Below are 26,209 nucleotides of genomic sequence, written 5' to 3'. Positions count from 1 at the left end.
CCTAACTATTTAATAGGAGCTTCAACCCCCCTTTTGTTTCACCAGTCTTTGTACTGTACATCCATGGATAGGTATGGCCATGCAGCTTGTACCGCTACAAAGGATATAAAATGTTAGCCGCAAATAAATTTATCCCTAGCAGAGATATTAAGCATTTTGTCTGTCGACGAAATCCTGTCTTGAACTTGCTACCTGTTTGCAGAATAACTCCCTGAAATTAAAACAAAAAACACAGAATCCATGGATATCTATCAAACCCGTTCCAAATACGAACATAGCCCATTGTTAATTCCGCGTTTGTTTTAACAGACCAAATCTCAGGCAATAAAGTATTGACTCATCAGTTTCTCCTCGTCTCGTCGAACATTTACATCATGTCACATCGTCATGCGACGAACGAAAGTGCTTCCCTGCGCTCCTTTCCTGCACAGACCATATCTTCACACCAAACAATCCTCAAACTATCATAGTCCCCAGTGTCGACTGAAAATGTCTCATTGCACATTTGCCCGGTCCATCGATTTCCATCTTTGCCGCTCTAATCAGTACAGTTTTCTTCAAATCCTTGAATTTACTGACAGTGTCCCAGTACAAGCGCCCCTCAGTCCTCGATGCAGCGGTCATATGCACAACCAGCCACTCAATCAGGTACGCCCTCAACGGCTCTTCCTTCGCATGGTGTTCTGCCAGTGTACTTGACGGAGGAGCCCCAGCTGTTGGAGTCCCTGTTAGCAGGGGGCTACTACCTGGATCCACGGTGTGATTATTGGCATCAAGTCGTGCAAACACATATGCAACCAGCGTCAACATCGTCTTGTAACTGATCACGGGAAATCCGAGACGGAGTTTCCGTAGAACGAGCGCTTGCAATGCTGGTATCTCAAATTTCTGCGCTAGTAGATAGATGTATCCGCAGCGCAGGACTTCCTTCTCATGCTCTTCGTGGGTGACAAGACCTTCGAGGTAGAAGGTTATACCGCGATTGGGGGCAGTGGGAGGAGGTTCCCTCTCGAGATGGTGATGTCTTCTCCATGAAGCGATGAGTTGAGGGGTATATTCCCCAATCTTTAGGAAGGATAGTAGCACTGCGAAATCGGCGTGGGAGGTGCTGTCGAGAACTGGATCACTGGCAATTGTGGATTGGTTTCGCGTCATGAGGCATCTCTCCAGGAAGCCGGATTTAGTGAGGCATTGGCGTGGCATGTTGTAGACTTTGCTGCTAGCTCCTGTTCCAATGTATACATCTACTCTGCACTGGAGAGGCTCATTGCTGTTGTGTTGTTAGAAAACGGGATGTACAGTACTTTGTGATTGGAGGGATCCAGATAGAAAGAGTAGAACTGAACATGCAATGTTAAACTTACCAGCGAGCCCTTTCTTGAGAATCCGGTACTTTGGCGGTCTGGGCGGCTTCCGCAACCTGGGCAACTGGTTTTTCGACGCTGTCGTCTGATAAAATATATCCATCATTCTCTCTGTTACTCTGGGCTGGAGGGCTAATTTGCTGAATCCTCTTGGTGAAAGTACCCGCAGCAGCCACGAGTGATTGCAGTTTGCCCTGCGTCATTTCTTTTCGCGCCTTAAACTCCCCAGGCGCCATCCGTTCCCAAAATGTAATATCCTGGCCCTCCAAAACCCAGTTGAGAACTTCGCAGAACTCTGAGTAATCAGGGGAAGCGTCAAATTCATCGTATCGTGCGCGGTGGATTTCGAACAGATGAATGAAGTGTACCCATATTCTTGAACGTAAGGCTATTTATTAGCTACTTTTTTCAACCTAAACGCACGCAAACTCACAAAATGCAGATGCAAATTTATTCTAAATAGCCATCGGATATGGTATGCGTACACTTTCCCCTTCTTCGGAAGGTATACAGGATAATGACGACGATCAAGTTGAGTCTTCCACTGGCCGTTTTTGGGGAGCGAACCGATCCGACGATGGCGCCAGACTTCGTCAGATATCATATCCCGAGAGCAGATGACACCAATCCAGAGCTCTTTCTTCTCTCTATCGCGATATTGAACGAGAAAACATTCACCGGGATTGAGGGACCTGATGGGCCGGATTTTTGGGTAGAACTGAGAGACCTTATCCATGTTCCCAACCTGCTCGTTTTTCTGTCCGTTTAGGGAGGTTGGGTATATGAATGGAACAAAATGAGAGTATTGTGCAAAGGAAGAGAAAAGGCTCAATTATTAGAGTGGCCGGCGTGTTGAATTTTGTTGGAGGATGGTACATGTGCAGTTCTGGAGCGTTGGTGTGATGGATAGGGGTTTTGTTTTCCTTTTTCCTTTTTTTTAAAAAGAATTCTAAAAGTGGCACTGGAGAGAGCTTCAATGGATACCAACACATTGAATTGAGCGGACCCGTTTTAGCCCGCATACGTTGCTACTGTGCTAGGTAGCCAAGGCTGAAAGGGACTTTCGCCCGCGAACAACACAAAAGATGCTTGCCGTGTTTCAACTGCGCTTGAGTAGTTGAGAATGATGAATCTCAATTATCTTACCTGAAACATATGAGACGAAAACAATAGGAGACAGATAAAAAAGTTGTTGGATGAAGAATAGCTTCTTCATACATGGGAAATATCGCTCTTAGTAGACGGGACCATTGTGTATCAATCAGGACTAAGTAGCTTGTCTACAATTGTTTACGAAAATATCAAAGAGGCAAAAGAGGAAAGGTTTTGAGGTGGCCGAATCTCTCATATTCTTGCAAAAACCTGATCATGCGAGGTTCATCGCAGCCGGGAAGTATAGTACAAAACACACACCTCCTCATCAAGGCGCGCTGATAGCAGAAGTCCAAAATAGACAGACGCAGTAGATGGGTAAATAAGAAAAAGGTATTAATAAACCAAAATAGCAAAAGGAAAATCGTTGCGAAAGACGTCGCGGGACTTGGCTGTTAAATGCTTTCCTTCCGGAGGATTAGTTTAAGACGTGAAGGCAAATTGCTGGTGTACGTTATTAGGGGGGAGGAGATATTAAAAAGAGTAGAGGGGGTTTTTCTTCTAAACCAAAATTTGCGGCCAACCTCGAACAGAAGGGAAGTTTTTCATTTGAAGAAAGAGGAAAAACAACCTCGGAATCTTTCTCGGTTTTAATCCTGCACATTCTGGTTAGATGCTCCCTGAAATCCGACTTGATAACTCCGAGGCGTTCGATTAATTCCGTAAAAACTCCGTGCAATCTCATCTTTTAGATGACCTTGGGAGATCGGTTGTTACTGTTGGGCCGGGCACAAAGACGTAAGCTCCTTGGCGAATTGGCAAACAAAACAGTAGATTAGCAAACAAGGTAAGAAGAAAGGGGAGCTTACCTGATCTCGACAATGTCATCGATGTGGTTGCACATTGCCACGAAAAGATCGAAAAACAATTTGCCGCCACTCTCCATCTCCATCTGCATGGTTCCACTCCTCTTAAAAGTCTTACGACTTCTGATGATCAGGGCAAGAAAATGAGCGCGGAGCCGCGACTCGTTGTCTGGTGTATGGTCATACGCATACCGAGCCGATCGAAGGATCACGTCGACAGGGATTCCTGTCTGAAGGCCTTGTTTCCGAAGAGCAAGGCGCTTTAGCTCCTCCAAGCCGTACTTCTCAGCAGCGCAGTACACGGCGGTATCTCGGAGGATATAGTCGCCGACACCAGTGTGGAAAATTGTGGATTCGCATGATCCGCGGCCTCCTTTATTTTGGGGGTCCTGGGCATCCTCGAGTGCCCAAGAGTTGCGACGTCTGTTGTGCAGCAGACGAGGATAATAGTCACCCTTGTAGAGGTACTCGAGAATACAGGACAGTATCTCCGGTTCTCTGGAAAGAAATAAGCATTTGGACATTTTCCATCTCCGTAAACGTTAGTATACTTACTCGTCAGGCAGGCCCACTTGCTTGGGGCTACCATCGAGAATTTGGCCTTTTAGGGCAGTAACAAAGTAGGGTGAAACGGACAGGACATCCTCATGAGCAGCGAAAAGACGCTGTTCATGACCCACAATCATGGTGATTATGGGGCTAGTGATTTTGCTTGTTGAAAAGTCAGAGAGGATCTTCATAGAGTAGGAAGCGGTGATTCACCAACCTTCCAACCGGTGGACTGTCCAGTTTCTCCTGCATCTTGACCTTCGTGCGCTCGCGATAGATCTTCTTGGTCGGCTTGACGGCCTTGCCCACCCGATCCCTTGTGGTAAAAGAACGTTTGAACATTGTTGCGTCGAAGTCGTAAATGAAAACTTGTCGAAGGCTGAAAATCAAACGAAAGAAGAACGAAGGACAATAAAGAGCGGCGGAAGAACCCAGGGTTTTATATAATGAGCGTGAGGGCTTTGTGCCAGGATTGAAGACGACGCTGCTTGAATCACGCACGTAGCATGGGAGCCTTGGAAGCCTTTATTCAAGAATTCAGTCCTCTGACCACCCAACTCCCGAGGGAGAAAAGGACGACAGGAAGAATGCGTTCTCGAAGCGGCTTTTCGCACAAGATTCCACAAATTGAAACCAGTGTGCGGGAGAGAAACGGTCAGCTCTTGAGAAGCGTGAGGAAGAGAGGAGAAAGAGAAAGGAAGTGGGAATGCGAGCGACGACGTTGATATGCTGGCAGCAGGTCATGTGATACCCCGGACGGCACTAAACCGTGGGCTGGGGCGGAGTTAGGGCAAGGCAGCCACTGGGGATCACCATTCAACCACGAAAGGGGCTGCATCCCACCAGCCAGTTGCGTCCCGTCAGCGCTGGGCATTGACCATTGTTCATCGTGATATTGGCCAATCCACTTAGCATGTACTTGGCGTGACTCAAGCCAGGGATTTGTCCGTCTTCCTGGGCCTTGTGTGGCTCGGGAGTGGATTTGACACGCCCGGACCCATTCATCGGAATGCAATGGCCGAACCATATTTGGACCACAAACTCGCAGAGCCACACCTGGATAGCCACCTGGCAGGAGGAGAACAGTTAAGGCTGGGGCTGGGTCAGGAACAGACCGGGACCCGAACTGCGAACTATCATCATCATCTTCATCGTCACCCACCCACCCACCAATATTCCCCTGCTTTGACCACACATCGCGACGTTTAGCCGAGCTATTCGTCAAATGAAGCTTCAATTCTCCAGCCGCCTCATCTATCTTACACAATCCCCCAATACGTTTGCCCGCAGACCTGGCATTGTCCTTCCTCGCCTTTCTTCGCAACTTCCAAGTCATATGGTTCTCGTTGAAAGAACACACGCGATTAGCTACAAGAACCACGTCGTTGCGTTTATTCGCTGCTTGTCTGTTTATTGCTACCATGATTGGCAGCTCCCATCCCCATGCAGTGTTCCTGGAAGAAGTTATGCGAACCGCGTGCAAATCATTATTATCTTTGTAAACTCTTAAAGGGCCCTAGGTCTTCTTATTTTCCCTCTTTATATGGCAGTTCTCTTTCCATACCGAAACCGTGTTTAGACATTATTTGCCCGGCCTTAGCTTCAATTTCCCGGCCAAGACAGATTGCGAGGCCACGAGCCCGCTTCTTTTCTTCCTGTCTCCGCAGTAGATTTTAACACCGTGGTTTCTCAGTGTTATTTTGAAATGACTTTTTCCTCTTTTTCTGTTCTCAATTCTCGAAGTCTATTTACACCTTGCAAGATACATATGGGTATATCCATTCAAGAGTAAGGCTACTTCTATGGCCAATGATGAATTGAGAAGCTCCACGACGAAATACTGTTCCTGTTGTCCAAACCACGAGGAATAGAGCACCAAACCATAGACAAACTAGCTGTAGAAAAAAGTAGTTCCTTAAGAAGGCTACGCACACGAGCTATATAATCGCTCTTCTTCGGACTGGGGGCTTGATTCGTGTTCATTCTAGGAAGGAGGGCAGCCACTACCACAGGACTCGGCTCTTACTAACACAAAATTCATTACAACCTTTTGAAGGCATAGTCATGTAAACTAAACACGTATTCTTAGATAGCTATGTGCTATGGAAGTGATGTTTGCGAGTGAACATGCTAGCATCATGTGATTAATGGTTTGGGGTGCCTGGCGAACTAAAACCCAATCGACGATAAGCTGTGGTCCTAGCGTAAAGTATGTTCGTGCCACTAGCCACACCATTGGATCTTCGGACGAGACTGGGAATTGAACAATGCAATGAGTGGGGCGTTCCCTAATAAAGCATTAAGTAGAAATGTGAAGAAAGAGAAGTGTTCCAACAGTTGTTTTTTCCACTTTATGTTCCTCAAACTTCGTCTTGAGAAATCCTGAATTTAGGTGGTCGCGGGGCAGTAACAAAGCTTCTCGATAAGCGCCTTGCCCAGACCCACGTTTCAAGCCAGGCACGTGCTATCCATCTGGCGCTATGACGTTTTAGAATAGGGAGAAAGAGCGTGTTTGAGGATGCCCACCATTGATGCCTGCTCATCTTCACCCCCCATCTCTTATTTTTGATCATTATAAGATACCCTTCTATCATTTAAAAAGCCTGTAGTATTTTAGCCCCAGATCGCTCTTTTCACATCATTATTCATACCTTACAGAATTTGAAATTGTTGTTCTGCTACCCCGCCCCGGTGCGAAGAAAGCCGGGCAGCTGAGGCCCTACGCCTTCCGGAAACATCATTTCCTTGAAAAGAATTTCCCACCATCATATCAGATAAACCATAAGAGTCTCGGATATAAAAAACCCCTTTTCATCTCCACATTTTCCCTCCCAAAGCGATGGCAGCGCAGTATATTAATTACATTAAGGCGAAAACGCACCTCTCCAAGGCTCCCAAGGCCCCAGCACCAGAACCCGTCCTAACCTCCGATGACGAAGCCTTTTTACAACAAGTTACTTCTCAGGCGGAGGGTGTTGGGAAAGATCCGCAGATAGCACTCATGGATGGCGCGCAGCATATCCCCCTTCCACAGTCGCCACTGGAAGATAGTACGACGAAGGGCTCCCCGGAGGCTGATGACGGGGGTTTGCAAAGGAGTTTGAGCAAGGAGTCAAAGGGGAAGGGGAAGAAGAAGAGTCCGTGGGGTTGGATAGCTCAGGGTATGGATAAGAGGAAGAAGGTGGGATATATACGTTTTTTGTTTTTACCTTTTTATTATTATAAGATGCTTCTCCCGTCGAGTATCGGGGATGTCTAGACAGTGGGCTAATAGGTGTTGTTAACTCAACCATTTTGCGGGTATTAGGAACATACTGCCGCAGGCCTATCAAACATCGCAGAAAACATCAAGCCGTCCCGCACGAAGACAGAGGAGTTTAGCCCGGACGAAGTAAAAATGGAACAAGACGATTTGACCAAAGTCCTCGAGCGGTTGAATCTCTCAGCAGTCAACAATCGCATATTCTCGATCAGTGACGAAACGCAGGTCATCCTCAAAAAATTCAACTTTATCCTCAAAGACCTGATCAACGGTGTGCCGACCGCATACCATGATCTGGAATCCCTACTAACAAATGAAGATGGACAACTGCAAAATTCCTTCAACCATCTACCAGGATTCCTGCAGAAACTCATCGAGCAGCTGCCGGATAAAGTGACTGAGAAATTTGCGCCGGAGTTCCTGGCGATGGCTGCTGAGAAAGCCGGCAAGAGTGGAATTAGCCTGGAAGAAGCTACGAAGACAGCGGAGAAGGCGAAGTCGATGGGGTTGAAGATCCCCAGTTTGAAGGAGCTGGTGGGGAAACCAGCGGCGATTGCGGGGATGTTACGGTCCATTGTTGGTTTCCTTCAGGCACGGTTCCCGGCGCTTATGGGGATGAACGTTTTGATGTCGTTGGCGTTATTTAGTAAGCATGCCGTTTCATTCGATTTTTCTGTTTTCTTCTGCCTTTCCTTCCTTTTTGATTCTTTATGGTTCATTTACACTAACTACTGATATAGTCCTCCTATTCGTCCTCTGGTACTGCCATAAACGTGGCCGCGAAGTGCGTCTTGAAAAGGAAAAACTCAAAGCAGAGGAACAGAGTGCCACGATCACCAATGAGGACACTACGACTGATAAGGACGATAACAACACATCAGAAGCACAGACCACGACTACCGCAGCCACAAGCGCACCTAAGCAAGGGCGGAGAGATACAGACGAAGGAGAAGACAGGGCTGGAGTGAGGGGAACGCAGGATGATGCACGGCAAGCTGCCTTACTACCACCAGAACCAGCGGTGCCGACAACTGTACCGATAACGACAACGACAACGGCAACGACGAGCACTACTGTTGACAACGTATCATTACCATCGCTGGCGTCAGAAGCTGAGAACCAGACACGTCGCCTGCCGAAGGTAGTTCAGCCATATCCGGGGACCTAGACCTGCTAATGTGGTCACGGGGAAGATGTTGAGCTAGCTTTGCATCTGATGGGGCTTCTTTTTGTTTTTCCCAATTTCTTTTTTTTTTTTTTTTTTTTTTTTTTTTTTTTTTTTTTTTTTTTTTTTTTTTTTTTTTTGGAATGGACACGTAGGAGGGCTGGAAGGGGGGCCAGTAGTTCTCTTTCACCGACGGGCTACAATGGTAGAGCGGAGAGTGGGGACCTGGGGATAGCAGATGGAGAAAAGAAAGCATACTACCAGAGAAAAGAGCGGGAATCCAACAAGAGCCATAATGGTAATTAACTGCTGATGTTGGGGAGGGGTATGTATGATTGTTTTTCTATAGGTGAAGCGGGTTTGGGGTTGAGCGGCGGGGTGGGGAGTAAGTACATGTAGGTGGGTTGCTAAAGGCGGTCTGGCACCGCGAGTTTTCTTTTATTTTTCATATTCTTCGCGGATATTCTCAGTATTTCCCCATTTTCTTTCCCATAATCCCATTTCTATCTTCTACGACTTGTTACGGCATGGCTTTTTTACGAATATACCAAATATCATGTACCCCCCCTTTTTTATTTTATCTGATTGTTTCTTACTGCATATGCTGCCTTTGAAAATAATGTTTAAATTTAAACCAGCTCTAGCCCTCTTCCATCCCACCTTTTGCATTCGGATTATTGTCTTATTAGTAGTAGTATTGGTTTTTAGCCGGGCTGAAAGGTAATTAAGGCACTCGTAATTACCATCCGTGTGCCGCATGCGATAGTACCTAGGTATACCATGGGGAATTACCTTACATGGTTTAGCGCCATCCTGATCGGATTTAGCGCAACATTGCCCCTTTCTGAACTATATAAACCCCCTCCTCTGGGCTATACCAAATTGACTGATTTCATTACACAATACTATACTCCACCACGACTTTCGAATGATTTGAGGTTTGCAACAAAACTGGGCTCAAATCATTGTTGCCTTGAGTTGTAAAATAACCTAGTTATGTAGACTAATTTGGTATGCATTCAGCGGGCTAACTAATATAAATGATACTTATTCATATTCGGTTTCAATCAGAGCTATCGCATCATCATACGCCTTGATAATAGGATCATATAGCCTTTTTGGGTCTTGCGGTGTTCCAACTATAAGTCCTTCCACTCCATGAGGAAATAGTATGCGCCGTATGTTTCTGCAGAGTGGTTTGACCCAGTCAAACCATGGAGGAAATTCTTTCATCAGGATGCGCTCAAAGCCGCCAGCTTCCATGTTGCCTCGTTTATAAGTTGCAATTTCCTCGTAGTTGCCGGTGTACCATTTCTTGAGCATACTAAATCCGGACTTTTCTTGAAGTTGATGAGATGTTTGTGGTGGTTTTAACTCCCAACCGTGATGGGCACATTGCCAGATAAGCACGTAGAAGAATGACTCAAGATCATGCCGATAGGTATGGTCAATATTAAGCAGCACCTCAATTGCCATGAACTCCATTGTGCCTGTCTGGTGCCGTGCGCCGCTTCGCGCGCTCCCAACTTCTTTGGCAAGATCTAGATCAATTAGCATGCCTGAGTGACCATCCGCCTTATCTGGATTGGTTATTATTATATTGTTCTCAGAAATATCCCGATGAAGGATGTTCCCATCCAGATAAAGAGACCGGTGCGCCTTTATAGCATCACGAAGTGCCATGAGTAGCTCCAAGGGTGATCTGTACTTGTAGATCGGCCGGCCAGCGGGTGATATCACAAGACAGCGGAGGACACGGTTGTCATAGGGTTCCTCTCCATTCCTGTTGAAGAGGCTTGGCTCATGCACTGACTGAATAGAGAAAGCTAGTTCATTATCCTGCTGAGTGGCTCTTGACAGCTGATTGATGGAACGCGATCGTTTGGACGCCTGCATCCCCTTGTCTGGAGATCTGTGTTTCCTGGAAGATGATTTTTGATGGATATCCAAGTGATCGGGCTCGGTGAGCGGCTGAGATTGATGAAATGAGGAGGCTGTGCTTGGAGTTGTGCTTTTGAAGTTGTGGCGCTTGTTGTCAAAGGTCAGGCCACAGCGCATGTCAGCGATGCTGGTGATGGTACTGTGGCCAATAATCCTTGCAACCCCTTGGACATTTTTTTGACCTGCTAGCTCAAGGAGCTCCACCTCTGGGCGCCGCTTGTCTGATACCCATGAGAACTTGGCTACACCCTCCACTTGTCCATCATCTGCGAGAAAACATGTGGTCCCGCGACACACAATGGCATGTTGAAAGGAAAGCATTTCACCCAGCCGCAGCACTGTTTCCTCTGAAGTCCCAGACCGCCCTCTGACAGTTATCAACTTGCTGCTGCCTTCATCCCTGGCAATAAAAGTGTCCAGTCCCAGCTCCTCGTCACTCATCATGGTGTAACCCACAAGCATCTGAAAGAACCGTCTTGAGTCCTTGTAGATGTCAATGACACCTGAGCTGTAGGGGCCCGAGCGGTCGAACATCCATGCCTCCATCTTGGTCCCACAGACAGCGAATGCGTGGATGAACCGTCGGGTGGGCTGGGCGGCAAAGACATCACGCACATAGCAGCTCATCTGCAGCAGGGTGTCTTTGGTCCTGATCTCCTCCTTGGATTTTTTGAGCTCACCAACTACCAGGATGTCTCTCCAGTTGTGTTTGCCTTGTGAGAGGCTTGTGCTTCTAGCTCTCAAAAGAAGGTCAACTTGCCGCTCTGCCTTTGAACCAATAAGATCTGCTTTGCTTGCTGTGGTGTAGTAGATGCCGCGTGATTCCAAGAGAAGGTCTTCTTGAAGACGAAACCACCAGGTAAGGACATTGTTCTGTGTCGGAGGATCAGGAAACTGAGCCCAATTACCATCACTGTCTGGGGCCAGCACACGTTGACAGATGGCATCTGCTTTGCTGCTCCAGTCTTTCCCCTCAAAGTACTTGTCAAAGAAGCCCTCAATGCCTCGAAATGTGCAGCCACGTATCTCCTCAAAGATTCTCAGATTCACCAACTCACGTGTCTGCTCAGAGCCTTTTTGCGATGATGAGGTGGATTTGACTGGGGTGCCGTCAAAGGAGGGGGGGATGGTCGTCGGTGGGGTCGATCGCGAGGTAACAATGAGGTCGAGGACGGCCTTCCAGATGTCCACATCGGTCGCCTTTTCAATAACAAGTCGGATAAGTGCGCGGTAGTGTTCGTAATTGAAGTCATCATTCTGAAGGTAGGTGAACAATCTTGATAGCTCTGATGCCACATTTTTATCGCTCGCTGGCGAACGCAGGTGGAAAGCTGACTTTTCACCCATCAATGTGGTGAGGAGTTTTGATACTGCATCATGGCAGGCTTCACTGCTTTCCATAGTGACATGGTTGTAATGATGCTCTGCCTCCTGAAGAAGCTTTTGTAATCGATCAAGTGAGTCATTCAACGGATATTTTAGAATAACGACGTGATCGTCCTCTGAAAAGTCTGCCATTTCCAGCAGTGTTGAGTGTTCAATAATATTTTGTGATGAAAGTGTGATTGATCAGACACTTTAGTAGTCATCCCTTTCCTACCAGTTGTCGTCAGAAATGATTTAGCCTTCAGAAGCTACTCTTCTCATCGTGTTAGGCAGTGAAACGTTATCACGTGATGCAACTGTGCGCTAACCGCCCGTACAGTCAGCCGGGATATAACTGATTGAGACTTAGTGTTCACTTAACTGATTATTCATTTCTCTTATTTCTTACATGTTGTTACACATTCAGATATCTTCTCAATAAGTAATTGTTTCTAATAAGAAGACAATGAACATGAATAATCATTTCTAATAAGAAGATAATGAATGTTTTTCAAGTGTAAGAGGCCTTACACTGAATAGATCAGTATAATATATATAGATCTTATATAACAAAGTGAAAAACATTAGAGAAGAAAAAAAAGAGAAAGTGTGGGAATCAGTGATTGAAGTGGATATTTATATGTGTACACAGTGGAGCTTTGGGGCGGAAGGATAGGAATTCTGTGGGTTTTTCAGCTGAGGATCAGCGACCGAGAATCGGAGCTTTCGGCGGAATCTATGGAGTGTAATGGAATAGTCTATATGATTGATCGGGCGCAGCCCGCCACACAATCTCATATAAATAGAATGTGGGGTGATTTGAAGCTAAATGTAATTACTCATGGTGGTGCTTCTTAGATGTATAAATTGAATCTGAGCGGTGCAATTCTTTTGATAGCGCCCTCTGTAGAGGTATACGGAGTAGTTACTGAAAAGCAATAGCATGGGCGGAAAAGGAAACGGCCCGGAAGAAATAAACGGCAAAAGGGAAAAGAACCAAGTCAGTCCTAGCATACAGAACTTTGAGAATAAAAAAAAAGAAAAAAAAAAAGAAAAGTTAAACTGAAGCATTTCTGAGAATACTTTAGAAGGAAAGGGAGAGCGCATCGCGACTGATAACGAGGGATTCCGATGGGTTCCTCCCTGTCAGGCTGTCACAACGGAGGTGTGGAACTTAAGTTCTTGCAGACACTAGTAATTTAAGTGGTAAAAGGATTACCATCCCTTTTGAACAGTTTAGAGGTGATTATGAGCCCTGCTGATGCCTGTGATGTCTATCTCTCAGCTTGATGGGCAACTATTGAGTGCTTAATATTATAGGGGCCTGACCTCCTGAACATTATTATTGAGAGCACGGGCCGGTACAATTTGACTCCAGTATTGGAATTTCAAAATAAATTTCTAGCGTGTGCATGGACTTATATGTTCCACACCTCCGTACTCCGTACTATGAATTGATGAATCATTCCAAGCCGGTGCTTTGGCTGTGAGAGAGACTGTTAGCCACTCGCTGGGTCTGGGTTGGCGATGATTGGAGTGATTGGAGTTCGGGCTGAGTCTCATTGGTCTGACGGGGCAGCTATTTTCGTGGTTGTTCTGGGAGCGGAACCTCGGAGCTTTGGCTTTGGACTTTTTTTTTTCCCTTTTCGCGTTTATGGAGTAGACGGGAACAGAGGAAGAGGCTAGAATTAGATAGTTCCGGTTTAGGATGGTTGAATTTAGTAATTTATTAGTTGCTAAGGGAATTACTCCGTATAGAAAGAAGTAGTAGTGTGATGTTTTTGCTCTGGGGTTGCTGGTCTGTATGGTGGTGAGGCTACGTATGCGCATCCCTCATAGTTGTCAGAGAGGGGAGAAGGACATCCGCAGTAGTTTCATGCATGCAAGACATTAGCAGATGGACCATAAGGTATCACTCTGGCGCTGCTCTTTCTGTCCGAGTGCCACCAGACTAGTGTTTGGGACTCATGAGTTGACACCTTTGATATGACACGACCCGGGAGTTCCTGTGACTCTTCACGTACCGATTAAGTTAGTCATATCTCTCTATGACTGGAAGGCCAGAACATGTTATTACTCATTCCAGGAATTGCTTTGGGAGCTAGAAGGAGAACCAAGAGACGCTGGTTGAGGTAGGTAGGTAGCTATTAGAATGTGTGCAAACTATTCAGCGTATTTTCTACTTCGCATGTTCCAAAGTGGCAAGGGCAGGTAACGATCCCTGCTGGAAGGTATTTCCCCTCCAAAATTGGGTGCAGAGTGACAACCGTCCGTCCTACCTACCCCGGCACAGACTGGAGTTGCAGCGCCAACCCGAAGATGCGGTGAGCTGGCCAGCCAATCAGCGGCGGGCTCACCAGAAGCCGGCGTTGTTCCCAGCGCGCGGACTAATGTAGTTCCGCCTCCGACCGCCGTGGCAGCAACCCCCGGCCCGTGCAGTTCCTGGCTGCACCAACGGGACCGCCTCATTTTTTCTGCTTTTTCCTCTCTCCTCTCCCGCTTCTTCTTTTCTTCCTCTTCCTCTCTTCGCAACCACCTCTGCCCCCCCCAACCACACCACCCATTGCATCCCCTAAGTTTAAAGAAGAATACCGGCAATCACTCTTACTACAAATATCGTCGAGGAATCAAGCCAAATGGCTGTCGCTGGGCTGTAAATCCCTCACTGGGAGGCATGGCCCCGCCCGCCATTGCTCTCCCAGTCCAGGAAGCTCAACGAGTACATTTCAATCGACTTGACGATATTTTGATACTCTTTCGACGGTTACTCCGTACGTCGAAATTGCCCCCAGTACCAGCTTAGAGCAAACACTTCAACGTCCGTCGAGGGTGGAGGTGTTTTGTAGACTACCACCCGCCTGCTGTTGCTTTCTCTCTCTCTCTCTCTCTCTCTCCTCTCTCTACCTTTCTCCCCCCACCCCCACCCCCCGCCACTCTCGTCCTACCTACGAAAATAGAAGAACGACCACCTCTTGTTACTTCTCCTCCTCTGCGGTTACATGCTATATACGGATTATATTTTGTCGGGGTGAAAGTTCTTTCACATCTTTACTATATCCTACGGTTTTTATCCACCCGGCCATTCGCACCTAACTTGCAATTAATAAACCCGCTTCCGATTTCTCTAAAATAATCTACCTTTACCCTAGAACACCACTAATTTGAGACTGCAATTGGAGTCCCATCTGCTGCTATGTCTCTTTCCAACATTGCGAAGTCGAGGCGTTCGCCCGGAAGGAATTCGCATCTCGTGGGAAAGCGCAGCGCGCCCTCACTCAGCGATAGCGATTCATATGCCTCCATCCCGACACTTCTTGGGCCCAATATCCCGAAAAAACCGTCTATTCGCCGTCTCAATAAACACAAATTCGTCAATTCGGGCTATGGAAACAATAGAAAGAGAAAGCCATCTGCTGCTCTGAGTGAGGTTTCCTTCTCAGACAGCGATGTCGATAACGATGATGATGAAGACGAAGATAACGAAGATGCCGTCGATGATGATAGTGAACAATCCGAAGTTTATGCCCCGTCTTATGGCCGGAAGCCAGGGAGAAACCGTAAGACGGGGCGCCGGGGTGGTTTGTCACTCCTCAAGGACCGAAAACGGGTGAAGCTCCAGCATTCTGACTATGAGAGCTGCGCCGAAAATAGCTCCGTCAGTTCTGCTAGTCCTCTCAGCTCGGTTAAATCAATCGACTTGGATTCAGATGACGGATACGAAGCTGTAAATGATGTTAGCGATGCAGACGATGAAGAGCAGGAGATTGAGCTGATGGAAGAAGAGTTAATCCTGGATTCGGAGTACGAGCGTGACTTGGAAACGGTCACGTCTGCACTTCCCTCTGGAATTCCAGATGAATGGCTAGGGTTGGACGATCTTGAAAACCGTCCGCTTTACTCTACTGGTTCCTTCTTTGAAGATGACCAGTTATTCTTACAATCGGGCAATATTGAGGCTGTCGATGATCATGTATTGACTAGCGCAACAGTCGATGTAGCTGCGCGACGCGTTCATTTTGCAGAATCAGATGATTCGTCGGACTCTGATAAAACCACTGATGATGAGCTCACGTCCGATTTCCTGCAACAAGATGCTCTAGATCCAGACCTACGACGGATGATCGAGAATGATTCCGAACCACTTCGTCGTCCACTCTCCAGTGAGTTCCTGGTTTCACAAGATTTCTATGACCTTCCAGGCAATATCTATCACGTGGAAACAGAGTCCTCTGTGGCAAGTTCCAGTGGTTATGAGTGTATGTATTTTCTTGCGGAAAAATATACCTTAAGGTAGCTAACCATGATTTACAGCGGATTGTGGTGAAACGACCGACGAAGATTTACCTCCCCCAGCAACTATTACACACCCTCGATCCATCTTACGTCGCGACTCGAGCGCATCATTGCCTCCCTTTATGGAAGAATCTACCCAGCGCTCACAACCACTACGACGGCGTGGACCTCTTAGGGGCACTTTCGTTGCTGATCCCCATAAGCCAGTAGCTGTTGTGGCCCCCAATGGCGCTCAGTTAATCCTCATTCCCCCGTATTCAACTTCTAGACACGACTGGCTTGAATCTGCTACTCAGAGCCTATGCAACACCGCCAACAATAGCCCCCGACCAACCGCTGCCACTCTTGCTGATGACAGTGACACCGACGCTCTAGTGTCGCCAATGCAGCCCAACAACCTAAGCCCAATGCTCTCCTCTAACGCCAATCTCATGATCACCGCTCTGGGCAGCGATTCCGTTGGTCAAATAACCGGTCCACCTGAGGCCTTCTATCCCTCCAACGGGCTGCTCAGCTTCGACGAGGAAGACGAAGACGATGATAGTGAAGGAGTCCTCAACGTAAATGACTTTATTGACTTTGGAAACGGTTCTTCGGACGAAGAAGACCTGGACAAAGCCTTCGACGCCGCTGAGGACCTCGCCTCAGCGGTTGGAGCTGGCTCGCCGTCATTAACCATGAACAATATTTCAATGACGACAACAACAGACTTCGTCTCTCCGGTCAATAACAATAGCGCAGAGCGCCTCTTAAACCACCTCGACAGGGGTATCGTGACTGCGTTCCGCCGCAACCACTCTCGCTACCAAGCTCTGATCCGACTGCCCCAGCACCGCGAGTTCGTACCAGCCAACTCACCCTCCCGACCCGCCAGCGTCTTCAGACGCAGTAAATATATCGATAACAAAACTCCAACGCGAAGGCGGACGGGAGTAACATATACTGGCGGCGAGGCGGTTCGTCGTAAGCTAGTTGAGTCGCACCGCAGCAATTCAATCTCTTTCTAAAGAAAGGACCTTGCCTCCTTTCCACCCTCCCCCCTCCGAGCCGATTGCGTCTCTAACGAAAGCTTAATTTGTGTAACCTTCATTTTTCTTGGTGGGGGACTAACTCTTTTCACTTCATACCTACTCTTTTTTGTCTCGCCTCGTCTTAACATTATCTACTGCCTTGATACCGTTTGTGGATATTTGTGTGGAAATGTCTTTCACCCCCTCAACTTTCTATATGACCTAATTACCAAATGAAATAACGTTTTTCCTTTCCCGTTTCCCGTTTTCGTTTTCTTTTCTCTTTTTCCTTTTTTGTTTCCCTCCGTCGCTCAAAGTGCGCAAATTTACTTCAACTCTTGTTTCGAGATAAATGATGATTTATTTAGCCACAAAAGCTGAAGCGCCCTTAAGTTTTTTATATGAGTTTTGTTTTCTCTTGATTGATCTTGATTATCAAAAAGGATTCTTTTCTGTGTGCCATGACGTAAGGAAGCTGAAGCTATTTGCTTAACCCTATTAGTGTCCAATATAATGACAGTTGAATACAAAAATGGAAAGGATAAAATGGAGTCTATTAAAAAGTGAAAGTATAGTGTAGAAGTTTCCCTCTTTTTTCGTTATCATCCCCCCCTCCTCCCCCTTCTACCTTCTCTTCACTCTTCAATAGCAAAAGTCCAATTGCCCTCTAATATACTAGCACCAAGAGGGGGAGACCAAAAGTATTTCCGACCCATTCACGATGAGATATAATTAAGGAGAAGAGGGGAGAAAGGAGCAGAATTAAACAAGTCCAATAACTTTAACTACCTAGGTATCCTTTGAAAAGCCTAACCTGGAATGAATCATAGGTTGCACGCGAAGCGCATCTTTGTGAGAAGTATAAGTGTTGTATGAGGGATGGGTTTTATATACCTCTCTAGGATTTTAACGTACTGTACTGGGGCCTTCTGGCTTCCGTGGGAGGATGAGACTTTTTGTCTTGAGTCTTGACACCCCCCTAGCCTTTAAACGCAGCTTCCCCCTTCTTTAATTTCCCTAGGAAATATTGTATTTGACTCCGTCCTTCGATTTGTTCTTACCTGCTCCTGCATTATTTTTCTTCTTCATGTGAGTTCTTGTTCTTTCTTTCGTGTCTGTTAGTTACCTACCGTCCTCTCCTGGACTCCCTCCGCCCTTCTTCAAAAGTACGATAAAATGAGTGCTCTAGAAGGCGGCTCTGGTCGAGTCCAAGGGGGAAAATAAGGGGGGAAAATAAGGGGAGGAAATAGGTTTAGCCAGCAAGTTCTATATATGAATTCTTTGATATCCTCCGTTATCAATCGGAGATAAGGATGTATGTACTCTCCATTATTTCTGATTCCTCATAGGGCTCTCATGACTTCATATACGCCCGTTTTGAATCCCGGTCCGCACTAATCCGGGATACCCTCGGCCCGGAGAAGCGATCTGGGCCCATTCCACCGCGGCGAAAGAAAATCACGTGATATTAAGGTTCGTCCATTTGATGCTAAATTCAACGTCAGTTGGGTTTGACTCTACCTATCGCGGGCTCGAGGTTAGTTAGCCTGATCCTCTTTGCTTAATTCGTCTCTTGTCTTGGGAGCTGGGGTGCCGTTTGTTCAGATCTGGCTGAGAAATCTGTTACCTTTTGTTTTCTTTTGTTTTCAATTTTTTATAGATACTATGCATGAAAGAAAGATGAGCGGCAAAGCCGGAAGGCACTAAACAAGACAGGTGAGGTGAATGACGGAGAATTGGGAGAAAGACATGAGGAACGAGAATGAATAACGGGTATATGTGTGTACAAGCAACTTCAGCTTTTCCCCTTAGGTATGGTAAGAAATAAGTGATAGTTTTGAATCTTGGGTTTTTGATGCCATTGCCCATGCGGAGATGCGCCCAGAATATACGGATATGCGATGCTGTTTTGATGCAACGGGCCTTTTTTGATATCATCATTGCGTCCCCCCTCCATCTCAATAATACTGATTTGGTCCACGACATTTGCACCGATGCACATTTGATATATTCGTCGAAGCCCGTTGCCAGCAAACCTTGGCTCTACTCTTCAAGATATCCTCCACTTTCTTGATGTGTTTTGTTTCTGAGCTTTATGGCTGAGGCTTTGCTTCCAAGAAATTGTGGATCTTTCGCCCTGAGTGAAGAACCACGCCCCAAAATAATTATTATTACGCAAAGAAATTTTTGCTCAATAATTCACTAGTTACATGAGTTTTCTCTCACATGCTCGAAGTGGTACCCAGAACCCGCTTCACACCAATATTCTCACTTATCCCAAGTCATTCCTTCGTTGCTTCGTTGCTTCATTTGTTACTTTGTTTGATGTCATTATGGGGGAAAAAACAATATTCTATCCGTTGCTCTCCTCGGTAGCACATGCGTGATCCACATCTGTCTGACAGATTCAAACCCACACATAAAAACTGCAGGTTGACATGGATATGCGCCGTCGCTGCCCTCGGCTTGGTATCGGCGTGTGGAGTGGATCCGTTCCCCCTACGACCCCGCCGTGAAAACAATCCAATTTTTGTGCATTTTGGGGGGTTTCCTATACACGATCAATGGCGGAACTGGTATGTATCGCATCGTATGATTTTTTTTTCCCTTTCTTTTTTTGGCTTGATGGTTGCCTTATTTGCGGAGAAGAACAGATCTCCAGTTGTTACCGCTGGCTGACATTGCGTTGGCTTGTCCTGGCATATAAAGTCAGGAGCCTCGGATAGGGGAGCCACAGTTGGGAATCATGGTATCGGACAACATCTACATATATACCTTATAAGTAACAGAGCCATATACATCTTGTTCCATTTTTTTGAAATCTTCAACACCATATTTCTTGGACATAAGTTGCGATTATTTTCATTCTCTTCCCTTTTAGCAAAGATACCTTTCCGAAAGATGGCTATACCAAACCTGTTCCGGAGATCAGACGAAAACACCAGAACAGCATGGGGCTACAGTTTTCAATGGACCCCCGAACATTTGTCGGGGGAGCAGATGGAGCCCATGAAGCATTCCTATGACAGATTAGCCGATGAGTGTCTTACGCGACTAAATGAGATCTCGCCACCCCCACAAAAAGCCCTACCTCGAACGACCGATAGAGGGGCCCAGAACAGCAAGACTGGAAAGGAGAAACCAAAGAGAGATCTCTATCTGCTCCTACGAGATAATGCGGATAAGGACGATAAATTAGCAGAATTGTGGAATCAAGTGAATACTGTTCCCGACTGGGTGGACTGGGACCAGATCGAGAGGGGCCAGGAGGTGTTCTACCGATATGGTATCCCAGCTCTGAATGCGGTAAGTTGGAGAGATCCTCTCTGTGATGAACAATGGGAGGAAAAAAGGCTTACAATGTCCGTTGCTTTTCATCTCAGCTTGGATTCGAGAGTCTGCTAGGAGGAATGTATGTTTCCTCTTCGCCAGCGCATCAATTATTAAATGCCTCTTTATAAATGTCCCTTTTTGCTAACATTGAAATGTGATCAGGGGTGCTGGACGCATCGTTGAAACCCTTGCTCGCACGGGGGGGTTTTCAGCAAAAATTGCCCGGCACCGGATGTTCGAGACGACTCAGTTTGTTTTCCAAGTCACCATGTCCCTCAAGAATATCCAGCCAGGAGGAGACGGCTTTGCTTCCGCAGTAAGAGTTCGGTTGCTCCATGCAGCTGTCCGAGCGCGCATCCTCAACCTGGCCAAAACAAGACCAGATTATTATAGTGTGGAGAGGTTCGGCGTCCCAGTCAACGACCTGGATTGCATCAGCACGATCGGGTCGTTTTCCACCCTCCTGGTCTGGCTCAGCTTACCGCGCCAGGGCATTTTCCTCCGCGAACAAGAAATCCTCGATTATATTGCTTTTTGGCGTCTGGTGGCTTACTACCTTGGTACGCCAACTAAGCCATTTGAGTCACCTGAAAAAGCACGGAAAATGATGGAATCCATCCTTGTGTATGAAGTCAACCCGACCGAGATGAGTAAGATCTTGGCGAACAATATCATCACCAGTCTGGAAAATACACCTCCTGCATGGGGAAGCCGTGGGTTCTTGGAAGCTACTGCTCGCTGGCTAAATGGTAAGGAGCTTTCTGATAGGCTTGGTATTGGAACACCGGGATACTACTACTATGGGTTGGTACTTGGGTATTGTATTTTTGTCAGTTTGTGGTGCTATGTCCAAAGGACCTTCCTCTATTTGGATAGAAGACACATTGCCGTAAGTACCGCCCCGTTGCATTTATCTTTGCTTTCTTTCCCTGATTCACTTTATCTATCACACCCCGAAACAAAATCAAATCAAAACCTAGATTTTCATCAAATCCCACGCCATTACTAATGTTCGGTAAACACAAATGTCTAGAGAATGCGCCGCCATTTCTGGAAGATCATTCTCGACGAGAAGATCGGACTTGGCGAGGAAACCAAGTTCGACTTCAAATACGTGCCCGGTTACGATCTGACGACGGAACAGGGCGGGAAGGTCGAGCGTATAAAGCAAAACTTTGGTATCGAGCTGCTGGGTTTCTTGGGTTTGGCTGGGGCTACAGTCACCACAGCTGCGATGGGAACTATTGGGTATGTGACATATTTGAGGGCACAGTGGGGGTGGAAGTTGATGGAGATGTAAGTAAGTTGGGGAAATAACATTAATGATCTTATGGATAATACTTTTTCGATTTACTCTGTTGATATCCTGTTGAGTCTGCTTTGTTTGGTTTTTGGTTCAGTGTTGGATTTTATTATTGTTTATAAACTTGCTGTGTCTATTCTTGTAGGTGTATAGTGGGAACATGATTGACCGTTCGCTGCACATAACTACCACATACATTTGTCGCTAGATGTTATTCTTGCTTGCTAAGAATAAATGCCTTTAAAGTTGTGAATGAGGAACCTCCATAGTCTCTCCCACTTAAATTCTCATTTTTGGACGAATCTGTACTGGCGCTATTCTAGGTAACTTAATTCCAACAAAAGACTCGCCAGCGTAACGATAGGCTTTAGCCAGCTTCCCAGTTTTAACTCCATCCTAGGTTCTTCCACCACTAACTACCCCTTCGAAAGCAGCTTGCATGGCTTAACTAACCCAGCGACCAGTCTCATCTGTGAGGACAGCAAATCCAGCTCTAGACTGCGTGGCTGTTTCAAGTCGAGAAACTCTCATGCTCTGTTCTGGTTCGTCGGCGCCCGCAACGAGGGGCTCAAACAGTCTGAGTTGCAGCCCCGATCGCCAGTCTCCACACCGCACAACACTCGATGAACTAACTACATTTAGAGCTTCGCGGTTTCATCAGGCACTCGTAAAGGAGGATCCTACAGCTAACGAGCTTTTCATAAATAGGAGGATTTGTATTCGATTTTCCTACGCCTCTATTACAACTCATCTGGGAAACCCGTTCCTGGGCTCAGAGATGACGCCCATGCCTGATCCTGCTAAGCGCCATGGGAGATCAATCAACAAGAACTTCCACAAGATCGCCGGCGTTCTAATAATACTTCTATTATGATCAAGCCACCAGCCTACTAGCTAATGTCGTGCAGATGGCCAAGGTTGCGACACGAATCTTCACGCCGCGTACCTGCAGGCGGTTAAGGTTTTCCTAGGCGTTTGAGAGGGCAAGCGAGAAAGCCAGCGAGTCCAGTGACTCTGGAAGGGGCCAGATGCAACACGCAAAAATAAGCCTCCTCGAAATGGAGCTCTTCCAGCCAAACACAGAGAAAATACGGCGACGACGTGCCGATTCTACCAGCAAGCTAGACAGCTTGGCGATCGCAGCGGGTTTCCGGGTTCCACCAGGCACCAGTCAAATCAGGCACAGGATCTCGGCGCATCCTTGCCGACAACCTCTGGCAGCTTCGTAATGTCCATTGACCAGTCAATTACCGGCGTTTCGATCTTGAACTGTCAACATGCTACTCCTCTCTGAGGGGAAAAGAGGAAGAGAGATGTTTCTCGCAACGCTAACTAGCTCTAGCTATATGTTTTCAGGCTAAAAGGATGTTTTATTGGTAGATTAACTTTCTACCTCTCGTTTCATCTCTCTTTCTCAGGCTTCCGAAGAAGGGAAGTTTCGCGCCCAAAGGAACCAAGAGCCAGCGAGGTTTGACCTGGCAACCGCAAGACTGGAAAATCAGCATGAGTGAACTAAAATAATGAAACAGCAAACAGCTGTCTTCAAGCTAAACGCCTAGCCAAGGGAAACTTTCAGTTTCTATTTGGGTTATTTTGTCTAAAGCCCGGCGCCTGGTCCCTAGTTATCGGCGGAAGAGCAGAGTTCCGGTTTTTTTTTTTTTTTTTTTTTTTTTTTTTTTTTTTTTTCGAAACAGGAGAAAGATCATGTATTTATTAATACTTGCAATGCCCTTTCAACTCTGACCTGTTTTCTTTTTGTTTTACCACATTCACTTCTTCTTTTGACAGTTTTTTTCCCTCTTTGCTTGGTGGTTGTCTTTGGAGCATTGGCACCACTCGTTCATGTGCTTCTGCATCTCGTTGATACCTGTCATACTTTTGTTATATTGACCTGTCACTCGCTGGCCTCGACTCTTTCGCTTCAAAAAATCGCTGCTAGTCACGATATATATAGTTTTCATTTGCCTTTTCTCTTTTAATATCGCATTAAACTCCATTTTCTTTTGGTTTAAGGTACCGCTTTCATCATGAGAACTGCACTGAGTGTAGTGGTGATTGTTGCGGCGGTAGTTCAGCAAGCAAGTGGAACGGTAGGCTTTATTTACCTTTAACCTACTAAATCATTCCCTATATCAGCAGCTAACAACTATGCATAGTTATTTTGGGGCACAAATAAATACTTCCCGAGCCCATCGAACTGTGACAACAAATGCTCAGACAACCAGAAGTCCGGATTCGACTGGACGGGCCTTGGACTTGGATCTTTCTCTTCATTCGGTGACTTTGACTTCTCGGGATTCACGTGCGGTGAGCGAAAGCCACCTCAGAGTAACTTCCAGGTACCATTCCCACTCCTAACATGCCAACGTTGACGATATTGAGCCTACTTCTAACACCAATTTATAGAGCAAATGCATTGAAGGCAAACTGTTAAGGGGCCTCACAGATGGCAGCCCGGAAATCTCCCACCGGAAGTCCAACGGTTTCTCAATCACTTCGTTCCAGATCACAGTCGATGAGGACACAGACATCGGCTTCGTGTATACCATGCCGGATGGCTCGACCTGCAAACATACCACCCTCTGTTCAAAGGGTGGCTCTGAGGTGCCGAACACACAATGCGGAGGCGCAGTGTCGGTCAAATTCAGCCTCCCTAAGTACAGCGAGCTGGATGATTGTGGTTTCGCAATTCACAAAATCACCTTCGACTGCGGACCCCCGGAAATCCCCAGCAAGCCCGTAGTGACTCCCACAGACGAAATTTCGTCGTACCCAGTTAGTTCCCCGCCAGCCTCTGAGTCGGAAAGCCAGTCATATCCTATGTCTTTGACCCCGACTTCCCAGCTTTCGGAATCAAATATTGTAACTATACCTTCCGAATCGTATCCTACGGGAACTCCGCCACAAACGCCTTCAGAAACGTATCCTCCGGGAACGACTCCGGGAACGCCATCTGAAACATACCCTCCAGGAGCTACCCCGGGAAAACCCTCAGAGCCATATCCCTCGGGCACTCCTCCGGCAAGTCAATCTGAAACATACTCTCCGGGAGTTACTCCAGGGAACCCGTCAGAATCATATCCTCCGGGAAGTACTCCGGGAACTCCTTCAGAAACGACACCTCCGGGGACGAGCCCTTCAGAAGTCTCACCTTCGAGAAGCACTCCCTCAGAAGCGAATTCGCCTGGAACTGCTCCTCCTGTCGTCACTCCTCCGGGAACAACCCCAACTCCAACAGAGGTTGTATCTTACTCCACCTCAACATTTTTTACCACATCCATGCTTGTTGTTACTAGCTGTGCTCCAGAAGTCAGTTCATGTCCTACCGATTCTACTGAAGTTATCACTACAACAATCGCTATCTCAACCACACTCCCAATAACTATCACGCCAACTTCGCCCGATCCAGTCATTACAGGCTCATTCCCTACTAGCTTAACCCCAGCATATCCAACTCCTACGAGCCCTGCAGATTCAACTAGTCCTCCTATCGGCGAATCAACGGCAACACCACCTGCTTCCAATGGGTCAGCAGTCACGCAAACCCCTCCGTCAGACTCGGCTATCACGGAAATGTTAGTATAGCCTTGGCTTCACTGTATTCATACTCTGGAAATTTAGAACCAGGGATGCTAACCAATGCAATACTTCTAGTACATATACCACCATTACTACTTGCCCAGTCACAGAAACCATCACCTCTGGTACCGCCGAAATAACAATTACTTCTAATACAGTTTCTACTATTACAGTGACCACCACCGGTACCGTGTGTCCGGGATGTCCAGTTCCTACACACCTGGGCCAACCCGATACTTCCTATCCAGCTGGTTCACAGCCGCCACCTCCGATCACATACTCAGCTCCATCAGGAGCAGTAACACCTCGCCCTTCGTCAGCAGCCCCAGTTACAGATTCACCTAGCCCTTCAACTCCTGCTCTGCCACCAGCTATTCCCATCGAAGCTCCATGCCCCAAAGTCGTCCCACAGTGTCTAAACACCTGGCTCAACTTGGTTCCAAAGTGTAGCTCGAACAGTGATATTAGCTGTTTCTGTCCTTCCTCCGAATTCACATCCGCGGTAATCGCATGTATCCAGTCCTGGGGTGCTTCTGACGATGAAATCCAATCCGCTCTCTCCTATTTCACTGGCATCTGCGCTGCAGACGTCCCGAAAAACCCTGGGATCATCACCGCGATCCCGTCAACAATTACTCTAACCCCACCACCTGCTCCAACACCCCCCGCAGCTCAAACCGGCGGCCCAGCTATCGTTACCCCTCCACCCCAGCCCCCATGCACCACAATTACCGTCTCTCAAGTGATAACAGTCTCCGGATCGGAGCCTACCACCCGCACCACCATAGTCACTGTCCCACAGGTACAATTCGTCACGGAAACTGTATCTGGTGCAACCACTGGTGTCAATGTCGGGCTTGTTCCAGGCACCACGGCACTCCCTGCAGAGGTTCCGACATACGGCCCATCCTCATACCCGACAGCCAACCAGCCTTCAACCCTCGCCACTCTTCCGGTCTCGCCAACCGGCAGTGAAACTCTCAATCCTTACACCGGAACTGGAGATGCTTTCTCCTTGTCCATTCCCTCTACCCTGTGGATCCTTTCTGCCGTCACCATTGCTATGTGCGTTTTGCAGTAGTTATAG

At 47.0% G+C, this 26,209-nt stretch overlaps 8 protein-coding genes across 12 annotated transcripts; 4 read left to right on the top strand and 4 right to left on the bottom strand.

The window, feature by feature from the left end:
• Positions 1–38: 38 nt before the first annotated feature.
• On the bottom strand, positions 39–2,227 carry BDBG_03128 (uncharacterized protein; the record flags this gene model as incomplete). The annotated part of the gene is made up of 4 exons (XM_002626905.2): positions 1,850–2,227; positions 1,365–1,739; positions 576–1,270; positions 39–94 (listed from the first exon to the last, which is right to left on the bottom strand). Exons 1-4 carry the CDS (start codon positions 2,098–2,100, stop codon positions 39–41), a joined length of 1,377 nt encoding a protein of 458 aa, XP_002626951.1. The 5' UTR covers positions 2,101–2,227.
• A 977-nt stretch (positions 2,228–3,204) lies between these two features.
• Positions 3,205–4,213, bottom strand: BDBG_03127 (uncharacterized protein; the record flags this gene model as incomplete). Its single annotated transcript, XM_002626904.2, has 4 exons — positions 3,205–3,232; positions 3,326–3,820; positions 3,878–4,033; positions 4,089–4,213. 4 exons carry the CDS (start codon positions 4,211–4,213, stop codon positions 3,205–3,207), a joined length of 804 nt encoding a protein of 267 aa, XP_002626950.1.
• A 313-nt stretch (positions 4,214–4,526) lies between these two features.
• BDBG_03126 (uncharacterized protein) lies at positions 4,527–5,307 on the bottom strand (the record flags this gene model as incomplete). The annotated part of the gene is made up of 1 exon (XM_002626903.2): positions 4,527–5,307. Exon 1 carries the CDS (start codon positions 5,292–5,294, stop codon positions 4,527–4,529), a length of 768 nt encoding a protein of 255 aa, XP_002626949.2. The 5' UTR covers positions 5,295–5,307.
• Positions 5,308–6,403: 1,096 nt separating this feature from the next.
• Positions 6,404–8,402, top strand: BDBG_03125 (uncharacterized protein). The gene is made up of 3 exons (XM_031721120.1): positions 6,404–7,052; positions 7,179–7,779; positions 7,874–8,402. The coding sequence occupies exons 1-3, from the start codon at positions 6,711–6,713 to the stop codon at positions 8,299–8,301; spliced, it is 1,371 nt and encodes a 456-aa protein (XP_031577553.1). The 5' UTR covers positions 6,404–6,710; the 3' UTR covers positions 8,302–8,402.
• A 564-nt stretch (positions 8,403–8,966) lies between these two features.
• On the bottom strand, positions 8,967–12,160 carry BDBG_03124 (serine/threonine-protein kinase Sgk2). Its single transcript, XM_031721119.1, has one exon. The coding sequence runs from the start codon at positions 11,755–11,757 to the stop codon at positions 9,346–9,348; it is 2,412 nt and encodes an 803-aa protein (XP_031577552.1). The 5' UTR covers positions 11,758–12,160; the 3' UTR covers positions 8,967–9,345.
• Positions 12,161–13,082: 922 nt separating this feature from the next.
• Positions 13,083–17,677, top strand: BDBG_03123 (uncharacterized protein). The gene is made up of 2 exons (XM_031721118.1): positions 13,083–15,860; positions 15,916–17,677. Exons 1-2 carry the CDS (start codon positions 14,798–14,800, stop codon positions 16,902–16,904), a joined length of 2,052 nt encoding a protein of 683 aa, XP_031577551.1. The 5' UTR covers positions 13,083–14,797; the 3' UTR covers positions 16,905–17,677.
• A 756-nt stretch (positions 17,678–18,433) lies between these two features.
• Positions 18,434–23,213, top strand: BDBG_03122 (the record flags this gene model as incomplete). 5 transcript variants are annotated; one of them, XM_031721116.1, is made up of 7 exons in its annotated part: positions 18,434–18,623; positions 18,698–18,719; positions 19,340–19,483; positions 19,617–20,213; positions 20,291–20,319; positions 20,403–21,129; positions 21,274–21,819. In XM_031721116.1, 5 exons carry the CDS (start codon positions 19,472–19,474, stop codon positions 21,538–21,540), a joined length of 1,632 nt encoding a protein of 543 aa, XP_031577549.1. In that variant the 3' UTR covers positions 21,541–21,819. The 5 variants fall into 5 exon arrangements, with proteins under 5 accessions (XP_031577549.1, XP_031577548.1, XP_031577550.1 ...); XM_031721115.1 differs by having other exon boundaries at positions 18,434–18,719; XM_031721117.1 differs by having other exon boundaries at positions 18,434–18,719; positions 19,557–20,213.
• Positions 23,214–23,570: 357 nt separating this feature from the next.
• On the top strand, positions 23,571–26,203 carry BDBG_03121 (uncharacterized protein; the record flags this gene model as incomplete). The annotated part of the gene is made up of 4 exons (XM_002626898.1): positions 23,571–23,633; positions 23,700–23,882; positions 23,950–25,118; positions 25,198–26,203. 4 exons carry the CDS (start codon positions 23,571–23,573, stop codon positions 26,201–26,203), a joined length of 2,421 nt encoding a protein of 806 aa, XP_002626944.1.
• Positions 26,204–26,209: the final 6 nt, after the last annotated feature.

The sequence above is a fragment of the Blastomyces gilchristii genome, assembly GCF_000003855.2.
Source record: "Blastomyces gilchristii SLH14081 genomic scaffold supercont1.4, whole genome shotgun sequence".
Lineage (NCBI taxonomy): Eukaryota > Fungi > Ascomycota > Eurotiomycetes > Onygenales > Ajellomycetaceae > Blastomyces > Blastomyces gilchristii.
This window is presented reverse-complemented; position numbering and strand designations above follow the sequence as displayed.

Bases quoted from the DNA above. Each gene is read 5' to 3' on its own strand.
- BDBG_03123 (XM_031721118.1), top strand. From the start codon at position 14,798: ATGTCTCTTTCCAACATTGCGAAGTCGAGGCGTTCGCCCGGAAGGAAT. The intron at 15,861-15,915 runs GTATGTATTTTC...CATGATTTACAG, and splicing joins AAGTTCCAGTGGTTATGAGT to CGGATTGTGGTGAAACGACC.
- BDBG_03124 (XM_031721119.1), bottom strand. From the start codon at position 11,757: ATGGCAGACTTTTCAGAGGACGATCACGTCGTTATTCTAAAATATCCG.
- BDBG_03125 (XM_031721120.1), top strand. From the start codon at position 6,711: ATGGCAGCGCAGTATATTAATTACATTAAGGCGAAAACGCACCTCTCC. The intron at 7,053-7,178 runs GTGGGATATATA...TGCGGGTATTAG, and splicing joins GTATGGATAAGAGGAAGAAG to GAACATACTGCCGCAGGCCT. The intron at 7,780-7,873 runs GTAAGCATGCCG...CTACTGATATAG, and splicing joins GATGTCGTTGGCGTTATTTA to TCCTCCTATTCGTCCTCTGG.